General features: G+C 28.2%; 2 protein-coding genes across 2 annotated transcripts in view; one reads left to right on the top strand and one right to left on the bottom strand.

Moving 5' to 3' along the window:
• LOC112687009 (dorsal-ventral patterning protein Sog) overlaps nucleotides 1-15,207 on the top strand; it is a 35,814-nt gene extending 20,607 nt beyond the window's left edge. Inside the window, exons 3-15 of the mRNA XM_025559514.1 lie at nucleotides 1,941-2,073; nucleotides 4,552-4,599; nucleotides 7,711-7,931; nucleotides 9,821-9,975; nucleotides 10,651-10,858; nucleotides 11,471-11,697; nucleotides 12,471-12,565; nucleotides 12,652-12,938; nucleotides 13,014-13,259; nucleotides 13,337-13,619; nucleotides 14,012-14,145; nucleotides 14,216-14,536; nucleotides 14,799-15,207. Coding sequence (XP_025415299.1) covers nucleotides 1,941-2,073; nucleotides 4,552-4,599; nucleotides 7,711-7,931; nucleotides 9,821-9,975; nucleotides 10,651-10,858; nucleotides 11,471-11,697; nucleotides 12,471-12,565; nucleotides 12,652-12,938; nucleotides 13,014-13,259; nucleotides 13,337-13,619; nucleotides 14,012-14,145; nucleotides 14,216-14,536; nucleotides 14,799-14,909 — 2,469 coding nt within the window. The 3' untranslated portion in view covers nucleotides 14,910-15,207. The remainder of the gene's footprint in view (nucleotides 1-1,940; nucleotides 2,074-4,551; nucleotides 4,600-7,710; nucleotides 7,932-9,820; nucleotides 9,976-10,650; nucleotides 10,859-11,470; nucleotides 11,698-12,470; nucleotides 12,566-12,651; nucleotides 12,939-13,013; nucleotides 13,260-13,336; nucleotides 13,620-14,011; nucleotides 14,146-14,215; nucleotides 14,537-14,798) is intronic.
• Nucleotides 15,208-15,530: 323 nt separating this feature from the next.
• Nucleotides 15,531-19,927, bottom strand: LOC112687054 (sister chromatid cohesion protein DCC1). Its single transcript, XM_025559586.1, has 8 exons — nucleotides 19,729-19,927; nucleotides 19,485-19,655; nucleotides 18,096-18,255; nucleotides 17,810-18,035; nucleotides 17,502-17,699; nucleotides 16,022-16,147; nucleotides 15,760-15,937; nucleotides 15,531-15,700 (listed from the first exon to the last, which is right to left on the bottom strand). Exons 1-8 carry the CDS (start codon nucleotides 19,746-19,748, stop codon nucleotides 15,586-15,588), a joined length of 1,194 nt encoding a protein of 397 aa, XP_025415371.1. The 5' UTR covers nucleotides 19,749-19,927; the 3' UTR covers nucleotides 15,531-15,585.
• Between the last annotated feature and the right edge of the window lie 1,193 nt (nucleotides 19,928-21,120).

Raw genomic sequence — 21,120 nt, 5'->3', positions numbered from 1 at the left:
CTCGCGGACCCCCAGGGGTCCGCGGACCACACTTTGAGAAACTCTGCTATATACGAACATAATGATAATTCGATAATATTGGTTTTGGAAAAATATAAGAATAAAAATAAATAAAAATTTCTAATAGAATTTGAGCGTAGCGAAAAAAATTTTGAGTTTGTATTTATTGAATCTCCACCAATATTATGTTGTTAAGGGACCCATTGTAAATTTTTTGCCGGAGGCCCAATCATGAGCCAGACCGACATTGCCCAGTTCTGATTGATTCCAAGCTCCCATTACATACACTTGTTTGGCTATAATTTACGAGTAATACTTGTACATATTATTAGTACAGTAAAAATATTTAAATTCGCATCTTACACTTCGGCGAATGAGATTATAAAATAATTTTGAATAAAAGGTTGGGGCGACGGATCCTGGGATCTCAACCCTTCCTATCCCATCCTCTCGCTGGCTCTGATTGTACAACAGGAGAAATTGCCTTAATATTGCCCCATATGCATATGAAGCATACTGATTTACAATTAACCTTTATAGTATTGATATACTTCAATTGCCCATTATGTTTAATTTGCTATTACAATTAATGAGGCTCAAGGCTAAACATTTCAATATGTATTTATTTGCGACATATTATATGTGGGATTATCAAGAACTGGTAAACTGGAACATCAGTTTATTATAATATTAGATGGTTTGAAAACAAAAAATGTTATTTACTCTGAAGTATTTGATTAAATTAAATAAATAAATAAATTTAAATAGTATTTAATTTTATTTTAGTCAATATTTAAAAAAAAACATCATATTACATACAACTACCTCCATTACATTACCTACACTAATAACACAAAGTAGATTATTTTTACCTTACGAGATTACTAGGTTATCTAAAAAGTTTCTACAATTAAAACAAATGATTAAAACAGAACAATTTAACCTGTACAACGATTTTTATCTGCAACGATGTGCACAGGGGATAGCCAAATATATTTAAAAGAAGGATGAATTGTAAGTGATACAAAGATCACCAGATCACATATACCTATAAAAAATATAGAAATAGCTAAGTGTTGTCGGGTCAGCTATATAATATGAAATGAATAAAATAAATCTTAAACAATCAGTACTAAGAACCACACAAAATAATTTCATCATAAGTAAAAATGTTTGTTGCCGAGCAAAATGGTTAGCTCGGGTCAGCTTGTATAATATATATATTATCAGTTTACATAAATTGATTAAATTTGGCATACTCATAACATTTATTATTATTTATTAGAATTATTTTTAATACTTTTTTGTTTCTTAGAACTTTTTGGGAATATCGTTACTTTAATCATAAATTGCCATTAACTTTATTATTATAGTTTTATTATGTAAACTATACATAATATACGAGTACAAAAAAATTTCAACGGTTTAGTGTTGAAAATTAATTTTTTGTCGATATTTTTATTTTACGCTATTTGTTGTTATAATAAAAGTACGGAATTAAAAATGTTTAATTAGCATTGATAAAGTAATTATTATTAGTTTTTCCAAATTGTACTCAAACATTACTAATTTTTAGAGCTAAATTAAAACTATAATTTTGAGTATTGTATGTGTATAGCTTCACGAATTTTAAGTCAAAACATGCCTTTATTATTAATATGTTTACTTTTTACCCAATGAGTTCAAACATAAGACAAAAAAATAAAATATTTCAAAGAAATGTGGTTATTTCTTGGAAATTGGATGACTGTAAAATTGCGGCTGTTATGGTACGGAAAGTTAAAACGTAATTTATAAAACATGCCGCAAATATAAAGATAAAAAATGTATTTAATAAAAAATCATTAAAAACTATGTATCATACAATTAATAAAATTTTTTATTTATATTAATAAAAGTTATAAAACCTATAACTATCTATTATTTTATAAATTATTCAGGTTCAAAAAAAGAGAAGAATTATTGGACGAGTGCAATGTCGAAACATAAAAAACGATTGCCCAAAACCCAATTGTGAAGAACCTATATTATTACCAGGAAAATGTTGCAAATCATGTCCAGGAGATGAAGCCAGTAAGATATTTCGTTTGTACTTAATTTGTTAACCTATAATATATTATATTAATACTTATTTGGAATACTCGGCACACACATGTTAAACATTTAAAAAATATAATATAGACGTTTAAAATATAGTATTATATTTGTCTATTTTAATAGTTCTTCGAGTAGCTTGTAGATGCAAATTATAAAAATATTTTTCTTCCCTTCTGTATGCAAATTACAGTTTTTTGTAATTTATTATATTCTTACAACAATATATTATGAAATTAATAGCTGTGATTAAAAATCCGGATTTAATAGCATATTCCGTATTATTTTTAAATTCGATAAAATAAAGATTTTAACAAAGGAATTTAAATCTGTTAATCAAATATTTTCAATTTTCGATCATTTTTAAAAAAAAAATCTATGTTAATAAAAAAATCATACAGATAATTCTTATAATTATGCTGTATTTATGATTTATATGTATATTTATATTTTGGTTTTATTACGTACTATCATTTATTGTTGAACATGTAGTACGTGACAATGTCTTACTCGTCCATATTAACCCATTTCTTAAGAATGGCCTTCGTGAATTAATAAATAAGAACAAAATGGTACAATAATGGGACAATTATTATGATTACAATGTAAAAGAAAAAATACAGAAATTCGCAAAACGTGTTCTACATAATGGTATTTATTTCTAGTGCGGACATAGGTCATACCTTCTTATGCCTTATTGGTACACATATAAGTATTTGTGTATTAACCGGGTCACCTGGAAGTATAAAAATACAATATATATGTTTGATAACAAGTGTATTTGTAAAAGTTTATGAGAACTTTATCATAAAATTCTTAATTGTGTTGATTGAATGGAATAGTTTGATTCCAATATTTTTTTATGAAACATAATAAGTGTTCAAGTACATTATTAGTTTTTATTATTACATTCCAAAGGCACGTGAGTTTTTTATTAAAATATAAATTGTCACAGTAATATTTTTAATACATAAATTCTTTCACATGTTTTGTTATGCATTTTAATATAGTGAAAGAAATACCAGTAGCTTGCTTATATGAAATAAAAACCATTCTAAGAAAAGTTCGATTTGTTGTGTCTCGAACACATTTTAAAGGCTCATAAAAATGATTGGTTAAGTCTTTCAATATAGCTGAAATCTTGACATACTTCTTTTCTTATTTTTTCTTGGTAGTAACGAGCAATAAGTAATAAGTAATAAGTTGTAAATAATAATAATAATAACAATAAGTTATAAATATTCTATAATAAAAGTCTATAAACAAATATATGTAAACATTTAATATTGTTTTTACTAACACATTTCACCTTTTTTTTTTTAACTGTGAAACCTGCTTGTTTGTAAATTACTAAACCAAATGGTTCTGTTTTAGAATATAGTTCAATTTTCGTGCCTTAAAAATATCGTGTCATTGAACTATGTTGTAAACAACCAATTTGCAAACGAAATTACTTAATTTCTTCCATTTTCCCCTCCTCTTTTTTTAATTAGGTTAAACAGTTGTATTAGATATAAACTGAATGCGATTTAAATATCTTGTTTGTCTTTTTTTATAAATATTTTTATTTTTTTTTTTTTTGTTAATTGTACACTTATGTTATTTGTTTTATAGTAGTATCTTATTTTAATATTTAAATTACTTCAACGTTTCAATAAAAATTATTCAAATAAATAATTAAATATTAGTAATTTTCTTGCTGAAATTACTGAATAAATATTATAAAGGAATATGTTTCGCTTATTAAGTAGTGTACATAAATCATATTTACCTTAAGCAGATAAAACTAATAATTAATTTGAATACAACAATAAATACTCAATAAATATAATAACATAAAATTATTTATTTATTCATTGAATAACGGAAGAATCACAAAAAAATATTATCAACTGATATGCGTTTGTAAAAATGTGAAAAATCTACTAAGTCTAGAAAGGAGAGTCACTAACTTATTGTTTTGAATATTTTAATTTGGCCATCTTACATTGAATTCTGCTTAAATAGATAATCCTTTTAAAATTAACAAAACACAGTAGTATGAATTTTATTATTTTTTATTTAAAATAGCATTATTAATTTTTTTGAACATTATATTATATACAATGTCGTTGGTTTCCCTTATACACAATATTCTCGATACGCTGTACTACCGAAACTACTCTATATACTCTCTATGACGTTTCAAATGACGACGAAAATAGTCTGGCGTGCGCAAATACTTTGGCAATATAGACGTACAGACAGGCCGCCACCAAGGTTTAATGCGGATTATATATACACGAATATAAAACATATATACATAAATATATATTGCTTTATAATTAATATTTGCCGAGATATTAGTCTAGGCTAAGATCGTTTAAATTAAAAATTTTTTTTAATGTTGATTTTTGTTTTAAATTTGTAGATTACTTGAGTTTAAATGTATAAAATAATGTATATTATTGGTTTCAGATGATTTTGTGCAAGATCCACCAGATGACGAAGAAAAAAGCATGAAACGTAAGCAGGTTTTAATATTTTTTGTTTAATAATATGTAGTATGAGCGCATCTAATGACATAGAATCTCGAGAGCTGCAAAAAAAAAAAATTAATTATAATTTTATAGATTGTTTTATTACGTTTTTTAATAAATAATGATTCTAAGTAATAAAATAGTTGTCGAGTTTAAATGATGAATATCATTTTACAAAATAAGATGTATATTTTTTGAATTGAAAATCATTAATTTTCAACATAGTAAGTTGTGTAGGAATAAAAGTTAAAAAAAAACACTCACTATTGATATCATATTATTTAAATTTAATTATGCAACTAAATTATACATGAATAATTATTAGTATTAATCAATAAATTAGTCAATTATTGTTCAATTAGGAATTTGGTCAAATAGTATTAAGTTTAATTACGATTTAATTGATAATAATTACTATGAAAAGTTTAATTAAAATTAAAAATTAGTAAATTATTGATACTCTAAATAAACAAATAGTATATATACAGAAATAAATAAATAAATGCTTAGCATGGAGTATTAATATATTTGTAAAGTACGATCGATTTCGAATTAATAACTCATCTTCAGATACACAAAGTCAATAAAATCGCGACTCATATTATAATATATTATGATTTTATAGTTTTCTGGACTTAGTGGTCACTACCTTACCACCAATAAGATTAGATAAATAAAATTAACTTAACCCACGGATGTATTTAAAGCTTGTTTGAATGGGGGATTATTATTATTAGGTATATTATATATATACCTAACTGATAAATATTAATATAAATATTTTTTATCATAAAATATGCTACCAGGTAAAATATGCACATTGCACACTAGCTTACACCATTTAAAATTATTATAATTTTCTTTTCAATAATTATGTTTATACTATATTATTTTTATTATTGTATACTTGCTTAGAATATTAGCTGTAATGAATTTATATAATATAAATTAATATGTTTGATTTTATATAAAATATGTTCTATAAGTTATAACTAAAGACCGGTTATAATTGTATTGAAAATATCTTAAAATTGCTCTAAAACTATGTCAAAATTGCAGTAAAAATATGTTAAAATATCAAATATATTCATTAATTACTTACTTAAATAATATTATTGGCATTAAAATAATATTTATAAAATATATCATTGGATGCTGGTTTCATTATTTAATATGTACACTAATGTTTAATGTATAATGTTGTTTTATTTATAATCTCTGTAAATGTCGAGCTATCATAGTTGTATACTAAAAGCTAATAAAAATAAAAAAAAAAAAAAAAAAAAATATATAATTTTTCTGAATTAAAATTTATAATTATATAAATCTTTAAGTCGTGTTCTTGAAAATTGTATCGTATGTTACTTAAAATATGTTTATATAATGAAAAATTACGTTCATCGTCTACACTTGTCATCGATGCATATTTAAAAATGTTAGTGCTCTATCTAAATTAACATTTTGATTTCCTGTCATAACCCCAGAGTAAGTTTTAATAGTTTTATATCCATCATTTTTTTCTAAGACATATTTTAATTTATCTTTAACTATTTTCCCATTGAGACCCGGAATATTTTATTGAAATATTTTCGATTTCACTAAATATGTTTAAACTGTTAAATAATTGACTATTTGTTCTTCTAAATTTGCAAAAATTTGCGAGTTTTGTGGATAACTCTAATAAATATAATTTTAAAAACGCTAAACTACATTTAACGTTATGTAAAAATTTACGTCGTAGTTATATTTTTATTGTAAAATTACTTTAGAAATAATAATTTGTATATTTTATCACGTGAGTATACAAAAATTGCAATAATCGCAAAAATTGGAAAATCGTTTAAAATTGCAAAAAATTGCATTATTAAATTAAATAGGAAGACTGTCCGATTAATTTAATAATGCAATTTATTAATCCGATTCGTATACATATTTGATCAGATTTGATTTACCTGGTATCAATATCTATTAAATCCAGTCTTTAGTTATAACCATGGAAGATATCCATAAAGATGAAAAATAAATAATTTATTTTTCAAAACTTAATATTCATATAAAATATGTTTTTATTTTCTAATATTTCAAGCACTAGATTAAGTTACAAGAAATCTTAAATGTTTTATTATATAAAATTGATATTTAATGTTAAAATCGATTTTTTTAAACTTATAATTTATATATATATATTTTTTTTAATATATAAAATGTTTTAAAATATACAATATTCTGAAGGTTTTTCTTGATTTTCATAAAAGGGTTAATGTTACAAAATTGAAAATGAATCTCTTTTGCAAAGTTTATTATATACAATATTTGTGTAACTTTAAAATTTAAAAGAATACAAGTAAAAAACTAAAAACTGAACCATTTTTCAAAAACATTAATTTCAAACGAGTTTTCTTAATTTTTTGGAAAACCAACAATATTACATAAAAATGTTAATCTGCAATAAAAAATGTCCAAAGGGAGTAGGTGATCGCCATGTCGACCCCTCCCTCATTAATCCGACCTTATCTAAACCGTCGCTTATGCTCCCCACTTGGCACTTGTGAGTACCTGCATTTCTAAGATAATTTGCAGTAGTTTAACGATAAGTATTATTTTATTGTACCTAAGTTCTCCTAATTAATTTGAAAGATTAATTATTTGTATTATATTCGTTTTAAAAACAAGAGTTGATATTCAGATATATAGGGTACTTCTAAATATAAAAGAGTTATAAAGGCGTCGAGGAACTAAAAACGATTTTTGAATTGACATTTTTTCATGCATTACAAGTACATACAATTTTTGAGTTTTAATCAGTAAAACATTTAAAAGCCTTTTTTTATAGCTATTTTTTTTATAATACGTTTATTATTCTCGTCATAATAACATTATTATATTTAACTGCGTGAAATATAATTTTTTTGTTTATATTTTTACCACTCATTTGAAATTAAATTAAAGAGAAATTGTTTGGTTGAAAATGCGCATATTTTGTATATACAAGATAATAATTATAATAATATTAATAATAATAAACTGCCGTCCTAGTAATTAATTATCGATCGACCAGTTGCACGATGTAATAATATAGTTGTTATTGCTATTGCAGACTTTGCCGCGATATTGACCGGCCAATCATCGAGATCTGGTGACCCGAAAAAAATGGACTTCCTGCCAACGTCAGCGCAAGAAACGGGATTGGATTACGTCGCCACTGGACGGTTCACGTTCTACCGAAAACACTTGTACTTTTCGTTTTACACCAACAAACCTGACCGGCCTAAAACTGTGCAGTTTGTCGACACCAACGGCAACATCATCGAGGAAATTGTGAGCCCACCGACCGCGCGATTTTTAATTGGTGACTATCGGGAAAATTTAAATCGAGTTCCAAATATTGAATTGAATTGAGAACTTGAAGCTATGTCATTATTTTTTATAATATTCATATATCGTGAAGTATATTGGGTTTATTTTACACTAAATGGTCAATTTAGGATAGAGTGTTGAACGAGCACGATTTAAATAGTTTTGTTTGGTTAAAACCACGTGCCTAAATTCATAGGCGTGCCTGGGCACCACCCGAAATATTGTAATTGGGGCCCTATAATTTCAGTAAATTTAAGTTAAAAGTAAGAAGCCTATATTTTAACTGATTTTTTTCAAATTAAATGTCATTTATTCTAAAATAATTGGTAAAAAATAAATGATGTTTCGTAATAGAGAAAATAAAACAAAATGTTTTACATTCTCGTGCAAAAACTTTTTATGGTAATATAACAGCTACAATTGGCTACAAAATTGCAAATTATAAATAATTGAAGCTGAGAAAAATATATAAGATTCAAAGAAAACATATGGGACTAATATAACACAATATTAAATAGAAATAAAAGTTATTTTTATTTAATTATTTATATATTATAATTTATTAAACCGCGTCCACACCTAGATACATTTGTCATCGACATTGTTCTCGACAAAATATGAAAAAATGTTTCCGACAATGTTGCCGACATAAATTTAAAACACGCACTTCCAGATCTGAGTAACAAATTTATTAATCATTTATTCTTTACCAAAATGTCGTTCGAGAATGACAATGCGATCGCTGCTGCTGCTGCTGTTGCTGCTGCTGCTGCTTACATAATTTTAATAAAATAACTCCAGATTTCATTCTTTTGCACTCATGATAAAATTGCCCGATAAGATTTTTCATTTTTTTCTCAATTTCACCCATTACTTCCGAAATTTTACTCCACGTGTCATTTTTTTTAAAGTTATTTTTATAATTTGACTGCGTTTGGTCCCATAATATTGACCTTTCATAGTATAAATCACATTGACAAATTTTTTCTTTAGTCAACTCCATCGCGGTTAAATAAAATTAAAATATAAATGTATAGTGAATCAAATTAGAATATTATAAATTTTAATATAAGTAATTATATATGAATAAAAAAACGACCAGATTCACGTCAAAACTTCTTGATTGACTGAACTCAAAATAATACAATAACGTAAATATATCGAAATTGGGGGAGTATATTAAATCATGTAATAACACGTCTAGTCATGTCGTTGGTCTGGTCGTCTCGATACATTGTCGACGACAATGTTGATAAACATCCTTTGAAGTTTACCACTTTTCGATCGATAGCAAAATTTTGTCGCTGACATTGTCGGCAATAACGTTAGCGACAAATTTTAAAAATATTTTTAAAAATTTTGTCGGCGACAATGGCGGAAACACATGTTATCGACAAATGTTTTCTATGTGTAGACGCGGCTTTAGATATACCTATACGTTTTGATAATAAGACAAGGCCCAAAAGTATTATAGAAATCCTCTGAAATACAGGTCTACTCAAGCCTATGCCTGTATTGTCGTGTCAGTTGAACCATCGCCGTCTTAAAAGTTCATTACAGAAAATCTTAAATGGTGGGGCAGAAATATCCTTGACAACTTTATTTTTAACGCAAGTTATTACTAATGTTTTGTCTATCGAGCAATTTTTCATCACACTTTTTATGGTTGAGTTAGTTTTGCAATTTTCCAATACGTTATCGTTGTGTACTTGTCGTTTACTTCGAACGTATTAAGAAAATATACCGGATACAATTCAAAAACTGAAAGCACCTAGTCTGGAACTCAATTAAATGTTGTCCCGGTGATCACCTAATTAAATGATTATTGACTGTATGATGTATTTTTCCAGACGCTGTTGCCGAGCACCATCTATCAGAACCTGACTGGGAAAATCTGCGGCGTTTGGCGTCGCGTGTCCAAAGACTACAAGCGGTTGTTGCGCGAAGAAAGGATGTCCGTGTCGCTGGTCTGGGATACGGCAATCATCGGCGGTCATCTTTACAGGTGAACGTATGCGCGTATAATAATATATACATGTATAAATACACACGCAGTGGCGTAATTATAGGAGTGTGCATCGTACCCCCTCCCCTTGACTTTCTTTTTGTCGTATAATTCTACTAAAATCGTTAGCAATCTCCAACGTCGTCGCATGCTTCATAAACGAAGGAATTACTAAAAATTGGATTGTTAAGCGAATCGTATTTCTAACGTGTTTTGTGTAAGCCCACTCTGATAATAAGTCTTAATTGCATTACTGCACACAGTGACATAGTAAGAGTATGTCGAACTGTGCCTACGCTAGGGGCGCGAATTCTAAAGGGGTAGTACATACTACGTTTGAATTTAATGATAAAACTATGAAAATAGTACAAGATTCGCCAGTCTTAAAGCGAGAAAAACAAATTTTCAAAGTTTATAATTAACACTGCAATAATAAGTTATTTGATTAAAATTTTTTTCTTAAAAAAAAATAAAATAGTAAAATTAAAGATTTAAAAAAAAATGTCATCATATTAAATTTTTAATTGGTTAAAAGGCGTTATATATATTCTGTATAATTGTGTATATGAGATAACACGTAAGCCCGTTTTTGTGTGTATGGTATGTACTTGCGGTGTATATTATACTATACCTGTGTGCACTCATATTAACAAACGGTCGACGATCAATGTTCAGGTTTCGAGCGTTGGACACAGAAACATTCAGCTCACTGCTCACCGGCACGAAACGGGACTCTGGTGGTACGAGCATCGTTTCCATATCGACCGTATCGCCGTCCATACACATGCAAATCATGTTCAACGGCCCGTTTGGTGGTCAAGACACTGGATCATTTTTGGTCAAACTGAAGTATGCCGAGAACGAGCGTATCGTTGTGGAAGAAGTATGGTGCATTTTCGCAACCTTCATAATATATTAACATGATTAACATTCATATCGGGTGTTACAGGACAACTTTTACAACAAATGTAGTATATGTGTTGAAACTTCCTGTTATTCCGATTTATACCTACACGCATTATTATGCATAATATTTATCTTCGAGCCAATAATCCACGCTATAGATCCTGCGATTATTTTTGGAGAAAAATAAGTTACGAGCAGTGAAATCGTTCCATAAATATTTATTTTTGTCAAGAGTTTTAAAATATTTTCGTTATTGATACTCAATTTGTATTTTCCATGTACGCATGTATTATGCACATCGAATTATCGGTAATATTTCTTTTCGACAAACTTATTTGTTGTATGTTTACATTTTAATAATATAATGAAGAATATAACATTTTTAATAACCGTTTTTATTACTGCCAAGTAAAGTTGTGAAAAAAAAAAATACACATTAATGGTTTTAGAGAGGCTACCCTCCTTCCTCACCCCATTGTTTAATTATATCGATAATATTAAAAAATTTAACTATTTACGTTTGATAACAAAATGTAAATAAAGAATAAACTGTGTATTATAGTGTATCTTTGTTTAAAAATGATTGCAGACCATTAGAGTGGAAAAGATGACAAATAGTTCGATCGTCATCGAGTTACAATCACCCGTTACGTTTTCCGACCTCAACGCTTTGTCCAAACAAGATCTCATTATTACCCTGGAATCCAAACAGTCGAGTTTCAAATTGCAAGGGACTGTCGAACCCCGCGTATTCTGCGATATTTACCAAACACTGGTTGTGTCTAATAGCCATCAAGTGGACTCGAAAAAAGACAGGTATTTAGACGCATTTTCCACGTGGTTTCCGCTGCAATTGTTCGCAATCGTCGTCGTTTGGCCGTGTACCTATCTACTTAAAATGCACTTGAGTGCATCGTATGGAATTTAATTCGTAATTACGCGTCTGTGTGCACATCAAGCACATGATTATTATAAAAATACTTTTAGCATTGCGTCGCGATCAGTTTGGCAAAATACGGAAAAAAAGGGTATTTGAAAGAGAAACCTGAGTTATACAGCTTGTCTCTAACGAAACTACTACCAATAAATTTTGCTCGAAATTAAAGTTGAAATGGTTAACCGTGTGAATAACCTCGGTTCACTTAAATTATTTATGTGTATAACCGAATTGTTCCATTTCCCATTCGTTCATCCGAAGTGTGATTTTTTTATATGTAGTTCGAGACTACATTCGAGATGTACTATATAGACCGGGGACGGAAAAATGTGTGAAATGATAGTAAATATTTACAATAATTCTTTTATAAAAACTCATTTTGAATATACTCTAGTCTGTATACGTGTGTGTGTATGTTTATGTGCGCATGTGCGCTCGTATAAATATATAAATGCGTATATATAGCGAGTCATTAACAGAGGACATAATTCAAATCATCTACATTGTTACTTCGTTTTCTACTTGAGCGGCGGCGGTTGAGATATGTTCGGCGATTACGCTCGGAAATAAATTATTCGCTTAGCGGTTATAACTATCTGGCGCGGTTCCGATCGTTTTGAATAATGCTCTTGTTTTTAATGTGTTTTGGCAGAACCAGTGGCGTCGCATGGGCCTTTATTAATAAGGACGGAGCGTTGGAGTATCGTGTTAAATTTGACAATAACGCAGTCACTGAGTTGGCCATTGGTGAGACTACAGAAATAGATGCACTCGATTTAACGTGATCTCGTTAAACATAATTATTTAATTTCCTTTCCGCGTTTCCTATACAGTTTCTGGCGAATCCCGAGTATCAGCCCTCGACATATCTGAGTCGATTGTACAGAACTGGAGCAACGGAACCGTGTCTACCATGGGCCCGGTGCACCTGGAGCAGTTGTATGCCGAAGAGCTGAGCTTGTTCAGTGCGTCGTCTGGCTTCAAGAGCAGATTCTTATGGAGGCCCGTGGCCGATGCCAGAGATACGGCGGGCGCAATGCTGCTGTCCAGCCCCGACGAACGGTCGATGGTCGGACTTTTATGGATGACTGTGGACCCCGATTGCACGCTGCAGTATGAAGTAAGCTTTTGCTGTTGCGTTTTAACGGTCTGTGCCGCGTTCCGCACGTCTATAAAGACGAAATACTCTGTGCAGGTTGTTCTATCGGGCTCCAACGTGAAAAATCGTCTTTTTGAACTATACGTCGAGGACTCGCCGCTTTCGATTCCCGGAGCCCCGGTTTTTCGAAGACTACTTGAAGAGTTCGAAGGGCCTTCATTTGAAGGGTATACCATTGGTCTCAGTCAAGAAGAATTGTTACGTCTCAACACGAACATCGTACACGTGGACCTGTGGGATCCAAAACTAGGACAGTCCATACTGAAAACCGAATGGAAACATGTTAGTTCTTCCATTGAGTAAATTATCCATTTTTTCCCCGCTGCATTATTCATGTTCATTCGGGATATTATTATCAGGTTAATGTTCCTGTAGTTTGTTATTCTCACGAGGCAAGCGAAAATGATTCCAACAATATACTGATGAACAACGATGAATCAGATCATCAGCACACGTCGCATCTAAGCTGTTTGCACGGACAAAAGTACTATCAACACGGTGCACAATGGACATCTTCAGTAGACGAATGTTACATGTGCAATTGCCACTACGGTAGGGTAACATGTGATCTAATAATTTGCCCAATAGTTCAATGCCCAGCGCCATCAGCCAAACCGGGAACATGTTGTCCGACATGTGAAGGTAAATACAATATATTTGAAAGACTTATTTTCTGTATTTCTAAAAAAGGCGAAATAAATAATAATAAAGTTTTCAATGGGTTCTATTTAGGCAATCGTAATGATTAAGAATAGTTATTTTATCATGCGTTATAACTTTCCATAAGTACCAAATGTACATACCTAGACAGTAGACATTATTATTAAGGGTTTTAATAAAATTAATTACTGCGTACCTCTCCTATTCACAAAATCTATTCAATTATATTTATTTTTTTATTGATTGTGACTAGAATGGTTGCACATACCTAATTTTTTTTTACTTTTCTTATATGTATGGAATACAGCTTGACTAAATTACTCGTATGGCTTTATGGCATATTAATATACGTTTTATTTTATTTTGTTTTACAGAAAACGGATTTGTAAATCAAAATAATTCAACTAACTCATGTTTACTAGCTGGACAGCAATTTCAAGCTGGCAGCAATTGGCATCCCTATTTACCTCCCAATGGTTTTGACACTTGTACTCTGTGTCATTGTAATGTTAGTAATCCATTGAGATTGAAATAGTAATAACTATAGTAATTTTATAGATGTATTATTTATTTTCTAGAATACATCATTAAAAATCAAGTGTCAGCGGATGGACTGTCCACCGTTGGAATGTGATCAAAGAGTAGCCATTAGGCCAACAAAACGTTCCTGTTGTAAAGTTTGTCCGTCTACATTGCAGACAACTACCAAATCAACAGGGCCACTTGTTCAACTTGCCCAGGGTGACCAACAAGTAAATGGAGAAAGTGGTTCAGATTTAGAAATATTGACAAATGGTGGTTGCAGTTATCCTGTTGGAGGACCTTACGAGAATGGTCAAGAATGGCATCCCAAAATATACTCGCATGGTGAAGTCAAATGTATTAACTGTAAATGTAAAGTATGTATTAAAAAAAATTACTCATATTAAAAATGAAATTAAAACAATTCATTATGAAATCTGACTATCAATTTATCATAAAACGTTGAAGTATTGATATAGTTTTTTATAATAGTTATTATTTATATTAACTTAAATATAAATTATATTAATTAAGTCTACTATATATTTAATAATTTTATTTAAAGATTCACAAAATTAATATTTTTCTTATACTTAGTTATAACATTAATTTTGTATTGTTCTCTAAACATTGTTGCAGGATGGAAAAGTAAGGTGTGACCGTAAAAAATGTCCTAAGTGGTCTTCGTGTTCAGATCCTTGTTGCAAGTCCGTATGTCGAAGACATAAACGTCAAATATTTAAATTTTAAATATAACAATACATTGTTCCTGAATAAATGAATAAATTATATGAAATGTAATAAGTAATAACGATTAGGTTCAGAATGATAACAATTGTTTATATTATGCAATAACGATGAGACACATCAAATTGAACAGTCTTAGACTTATTAAAATTAATATTATTGTTTACCGAAATCCATAGACTGATATACATAATATTTATTATTTTTCTTTTAATGAGTAGCTGATATTATGTAATTGTCAGTATTAATATAAGAAATGTATATGTAATTGTAAACATTTAAAAAATATTAACTTCCTGTAATGTAAATATGTAATTTTTTTTTAATTTAAATTGTTGGCTGTCATAATATGTAATTTTTGTTCTCTTATTGAATTTTAGTAAGTCAACAACATATTAATATATTATTAAAAACTTGTTTTTGTTTTTTAAATGTGTACATTTTTTATACATAAATACTATATACTATAGATATATCTTAAAATTAATATTTATTTACATTTTATTGTTTTACTTTAGACAGACATTCTTAAGTTAAATTTAATACATATATACAGTGTTATCTATATAAATCTGATGTAAAATGAATTGAAATAGACGAGATAAAATTCATATAAACATAATGTTACCATGGAAACAATAAATATATTTGGAAAAATATTTTCTCTTAAACATGTGTTTTATTTGTTATGTTTACTGTGTTTTGAACAATAAAACCTTATACCATCCACATTGGTTGCTCTTGCATACTTGGCCAATAGATTATTTACATTTACTTTATCAGTAGCTAATTTCCTAAAAACAAAATATTTTTAATATTTTTGAAAACTACTGAGATAACTTGTTAATATTACTCGACAAATGGTTGTATTTCATTAAATGTCCATTTTCCTCTAACTTCAAACAAGTATTGCATTCTATCCATAATATTATCTGGCAGTTCTTGTTCATTAAAGTAGCATATGGTTTGTGGATGACTGGACAAATCAACAAGTACTGTACCTTCTAGTTGTTTCAGATTTGTTGTCATACCTGGAAAATCATATAGCATATTTTGTAATAACTCGTATATATGTTTTAGCTTATGCCACATAAAATCAGATAAATAAGGTTTACCTTCAGGAACACTTCCTTGCCATGCTGTTTTAAAATCAGATAAATTAAATTTGTCACATGGACGTAAAAGTCCTACAGCCATAAACCTACATACTTTGTCTTCAATTAATGATCTATGTGTTTGACCTTTAAAAATAAAAATAAATTTAATATTTTGATATTTAACAATAAATTATAATAAATTAAGTTTAAAATAAAAAACATAACTAACTATAAATCATTTTAAAAATATAATTGTATTTTATTATTCATTTAAGCCTGCTTTTACTATAGCTATTGGCTACAGTGATGACAATGGATTTATAGTACGATAATAATATGATAGTTTTTAGGACACTTGATTGAGGAAATGGATTCATCAATAAAAACCTGGATGAATTACCATCAATGTATTAGAAACGATGAAACAGCTGCTGTCATGCTACAACTCTATTAGTTTGAATAAAAATCATTTTTAATTGGAACAAAGCAGGCCCGTATTTAAGAATTTGACACTAGGGGGCAACAATAAAAATTCCTTCATTATACCAAATACAAATGTCTGAGGTTGAAAAAGATCTTTCTGGAGAATAATTCGTCGCTGGTGTACACAGAAACATTTCAAGTGCAATATCAATAAAAGAATAGATTGTTTGTAAATTTTTGGATCTATATACAGTACTCGACCATTACCAAGTATGTGTGTGTGTCGTGACGCCGTGATTGGCAATATATATATTTTTTTGAGATAAACTTTTTATTTTATAAAGGAGTTTCACTTCAAAAATATTAGATCATTAAATATTGAAAATATAAAAAATCAGCCGCCTAGGACAACAGCACCCTGTAGTTCCATCCCCCCTAAATACGGCCCTGGAACAAAATTATTAACAGTAAGACAATTTATAAAAACCAATATCTACAACTTACTTAATATTTTAATTAAAATTGAAAATCACCTACACTACAGTAAGAAATTTTTTTTTACTAACCAATAGTTACTACTTATAATTGAATCATGAATTTCAAAATGGGCCTATATCGAGTTTTTATCAAAATAGATTTTGCTACATTTTTTTCATCTACACATATAGACAGATATTTTATGAGCAAGAAAGGTTTGTATATCTTTGCTATTGTGTGTGAATTAATCAACTGTTGTTAATTTCTAAAATAAAGAAAATTATTCCAAAGAAAATCAGTTTTTTTAGTTTCCTGAAAAATTTTAATTTTCAATATGAGCCCTTTTCAAAATTCATGATTCAATTTTATTTGTTAGTAATTTAAGATTTACTAAATACATTTATTGAAACAATTGCAGTTTAATTTTTTAATATTTTTTCTTTTGAAATCTATGTAAATTAATATTTTGAAAATGATAGTGCAATCCAAAATTGCTTTAAACATATTTTAACGTAGTTCTGAATTTTTTACAGTTCAAATTTCTATATTATTCTTCTCTGACTAAAAATATTTAAATTTAATATTTCCTGTAACTTACTTAAATTCATAGACACACACCAAACACTATATTTGTCAATAATGTGTTCCACTATCACAGGAGGTAATAGTTCATTAAGTATCTTAGAGCATTCTTCCATTGGGAACATATTATAAGGCCATGACTGTTCATCAATCAAATTCAATAAAAACGATAAAGTTCTACACTCATAATCAAACTCTAAAACTCTCCAATAACCTGAAAATTTAAATAAATATTAATTATTAAATATCATACTGAAATAGTCCATACATAAAAAATATCTATTATAATAACTAACATAACATTTATATTTTTAACTATATTACCATCAATTTGAAATGCGCCTAAGTCTTTAAGAGCACATTTAAGTTCATTATCACTGGCTTGTATTAATGCTGACAACTTTTCAAAGTTATACATCTCATTTGATGTCAATACTTCATTTTCAAGTTCTGATCCTTTATAGCTGCATTTCTCTAATAAATTTCTCAATTTTTTTAGACGGGGTCTACATGGTTTGACTTCATAGTATGTATGAAATAAACTAACAACCTGTATATTATAATTATTTACTTATAAAATTTTCTTGGGTTTATTTACTTATTAAATTACTTTTCTGATAGTAAGTTGTTCATCAACAACATCTTCATTTGGAAATGTTAATTCAGGAAGTAATAAAATTGAATTTGATGTTTCAGCTTCTTTAACATCATAAGTTTTATTTTCAGTACATAAAACAGCAGATTCATTTTGTTCTCCTTTAAATACTACTCTATAATTTCACAAAAAAATACATTTAAGCCAGTGGCGTCATTTGGGGGTAACAAGGTAGGAATTTGCTCCTGTTTGATTAAAAAGCATCCCAAAGGGCCGGTCGTTGTCGTTTAGCCATAAGCCGTTATTTGTGAAAAATCAAACGTATTTTTATAATTTTGAAAATATTGCTTACTAGATAATTATTTATTGCCAAAATATTTGATAATTGCCAATTGGTAAAAACTATAAATAGACTTATGAGCATTTTACAAGAATATTAGATTTTTGAATGAATTTAGCCATTGTTTCAGCAATTCTAGCAATGAAATTATTTTGAATAGTAATATTTTCTTAGCTTCCAGTCCTGATTATTTTAATTTCAAAATTGTCTTTCCATAATCATTATAGTCATTTTTAAATTGGTAATTTAATACTTTAAACTGAATTCTTACGTGCAAAAAACTCAAATTAATTAACTTAAATTATTCTAATAAAGAACAAGATAATGTAATTCATGATCTTTTTTCTATTTCTGAAATTTTAAATGAACTTCCTAAAGCTTTTACTGAAACTCTTAAAATTATAAATATGCTTTTAACTTTGCCTGTAGCAACTGCTTCCGATGAATGTTTTTTCTCTTCCCTTATATTAATTAAAACCTATCTACGCTTGACTATGGGCAATGATCGGCTGAGTAATTTTCGGTTATAGCTTATGAAACTGATATTGCTGCAAAAATCAGTTTAGATTATGCAGTAGATGTATTTTCAAAAATGAAAAATAAATGATATCTGCTTACAGCTTAGATTAAATAGAATTAAGTTAGATTAAGTTAACCTTGTTTAGGTAATGCTTATAAAATACAAAATTATATTTTGTAAAAATGTAAGTTATATATTTATATAATATATAAAATATGTGCCTTAAGTATAAGTTAAAATGTGAGAACGAAACTCCATATCTCCCCCAGTAGTATGGGCCAGTCAAAAACTTTGCCCCTCTCTATTAAAAACTGAAATGGCGCCACTGATTTAAGCTTTTAATCAACTTATTAAGAAAACTAAATACAAAATACTTTTAAAAATTTAAATATTTTTATGTAAAATATAAATAAATAAACAATTAGCAAAGATCAACAATTTTTTTCAATTTAAATGTTCACTAAAATTATTTATATTTAATCAATATTATAGTTTTAAAACAATAAACATCAATATATTAATACGATTATAAATATATACATACTTTTGACCACATTTAAGGTCTTTTAATATGTGTTCATCTAACTCCAACATTTTGTACTTTTCAAAACTATCACTAAAATAAATAGGTTGTACATTTGATTTTAGATCATTTTCTGAAAGTTTTGCATGTTCTATAACTGTTTTCACATCTTCAGATGTTCTCACATAGAGACTTGATAAAAGTAATGCATAAATTATAAAAAGACTTGAACATTTAAAGTATTGATTGTGATTTATTCACTCACCTGAATTCACCTTGAGACATTTTTTAAACAAATTTAATATTTTCACTTAAATTATAATTTTAATAAAAATAATTTGCAAATATATATTATAATGATCACGGTGATCTGTGAATTTTACTCTTGAAGTTTTAATATTAGATAAACCGAAAAATTAAAAACACTTAACTAAAACACTACCCAAATGAGGTAAAATAGCAACAAAATTATAACTAATAATACAAAACATAGTAACTTTAAATTAGAGATAAGATAAGAAAAAGAAAGAGCGGCAAACCGTATATCGTTATCAATAATCTACTGAATATTTCAAATATTATTTCTTTGTTAAAACTACGGAACATAAAAAATAAAACCACTAGTTGTCAGTGATCGAGCCAACATCGAGAATACTCTGCACTTTGAGGTAGAGCATACACTATTCACACACCACGCCGTAGTAATACGCAGTGGCGTATCTAGTGGTTGGTAGGGGATTACAACCCCCACGAAAATGTTTAGTGTATGTATATTGTCTATTGATTATAAAAAACACACACAAAATTGACAAAAAAATTTAATATTACATTTTTTATAACCCCCCCCCCCCCAAAAAAAAAAACAAATTCTGGATACGCCACTGGTAATACGTGTTATATGATACTGTGCAAATTATTTACAACAAGAGGGATAACATGCATAATAAAATACGTAAAATTTATGTTTGCCGAACGTTTTGGTTTTTATAGTCCAAAGAAAAAATATCGTATAAAGATTTACGAGCACGCACATTTTAAATCAAATTTTCTTTGTTTTATAAGGACATTTTAAAATTCACAAATTAGTGAAGTAGAATAAAATAAACAAGTAAAATATATATATATATATTATTATTTAATTATATAATTAATTTATGTAATATTTTAATGAACTTAAATCAGTGGGAATGACAAATGAAAAAATTACGTAATTAACTTTATTGATTGAATGAGAATGCATTGCATGTTTTAAATATGATCACAAAACTGATTGATATTTAAAAATTAATGGGTTAACACGTGATTTCAAATTCGTGGCCTGTAAAGGCATGTTAACGCATGGCGTGTGAATAATGTCTTTACTAGAGATGTAATTTACGTAAATTTTTTTTTTTGGTAATTTACAGAGAAAAATTTACGTAAATTCTGTAAATTTGGTAAATTTTGATAATTTTTGTATGTCGCCATAGGAACACCCTTAGGAACTCCTCACTTCCACTTTTCCATGAACTTATAATTATTGTAATGCTTATTTTTATTATTTACTGGATAGTGTGGTGTTCATGGTATTATAATTTAATATATGATTTTATATAAGTCCCTAGTAGTGTTATTACTTATTATTGACTTCTTTTCATGTATTTTCAATTACTTTATA

This window comes from Sipha flava, unplaced genomic scaffold, assembly GCF_003268045.1.
Source record: "Sipha flava isolate LNK unplaced genomic scaffold, YSA_version1 32_pilon_pilon, whole genome shotgun sequence".
Lineage (NCBI taxonomy): Eukaryota > Metazoa > Arthropoda > Insecta > Hemiptera > Aphididae > Sipha > Sipha flava.
The sequence above is the reverse complement of the archived record's forward strand: the minus strand, read 5'-3'. Positions and strand labels throughout refer to the sequence as shown.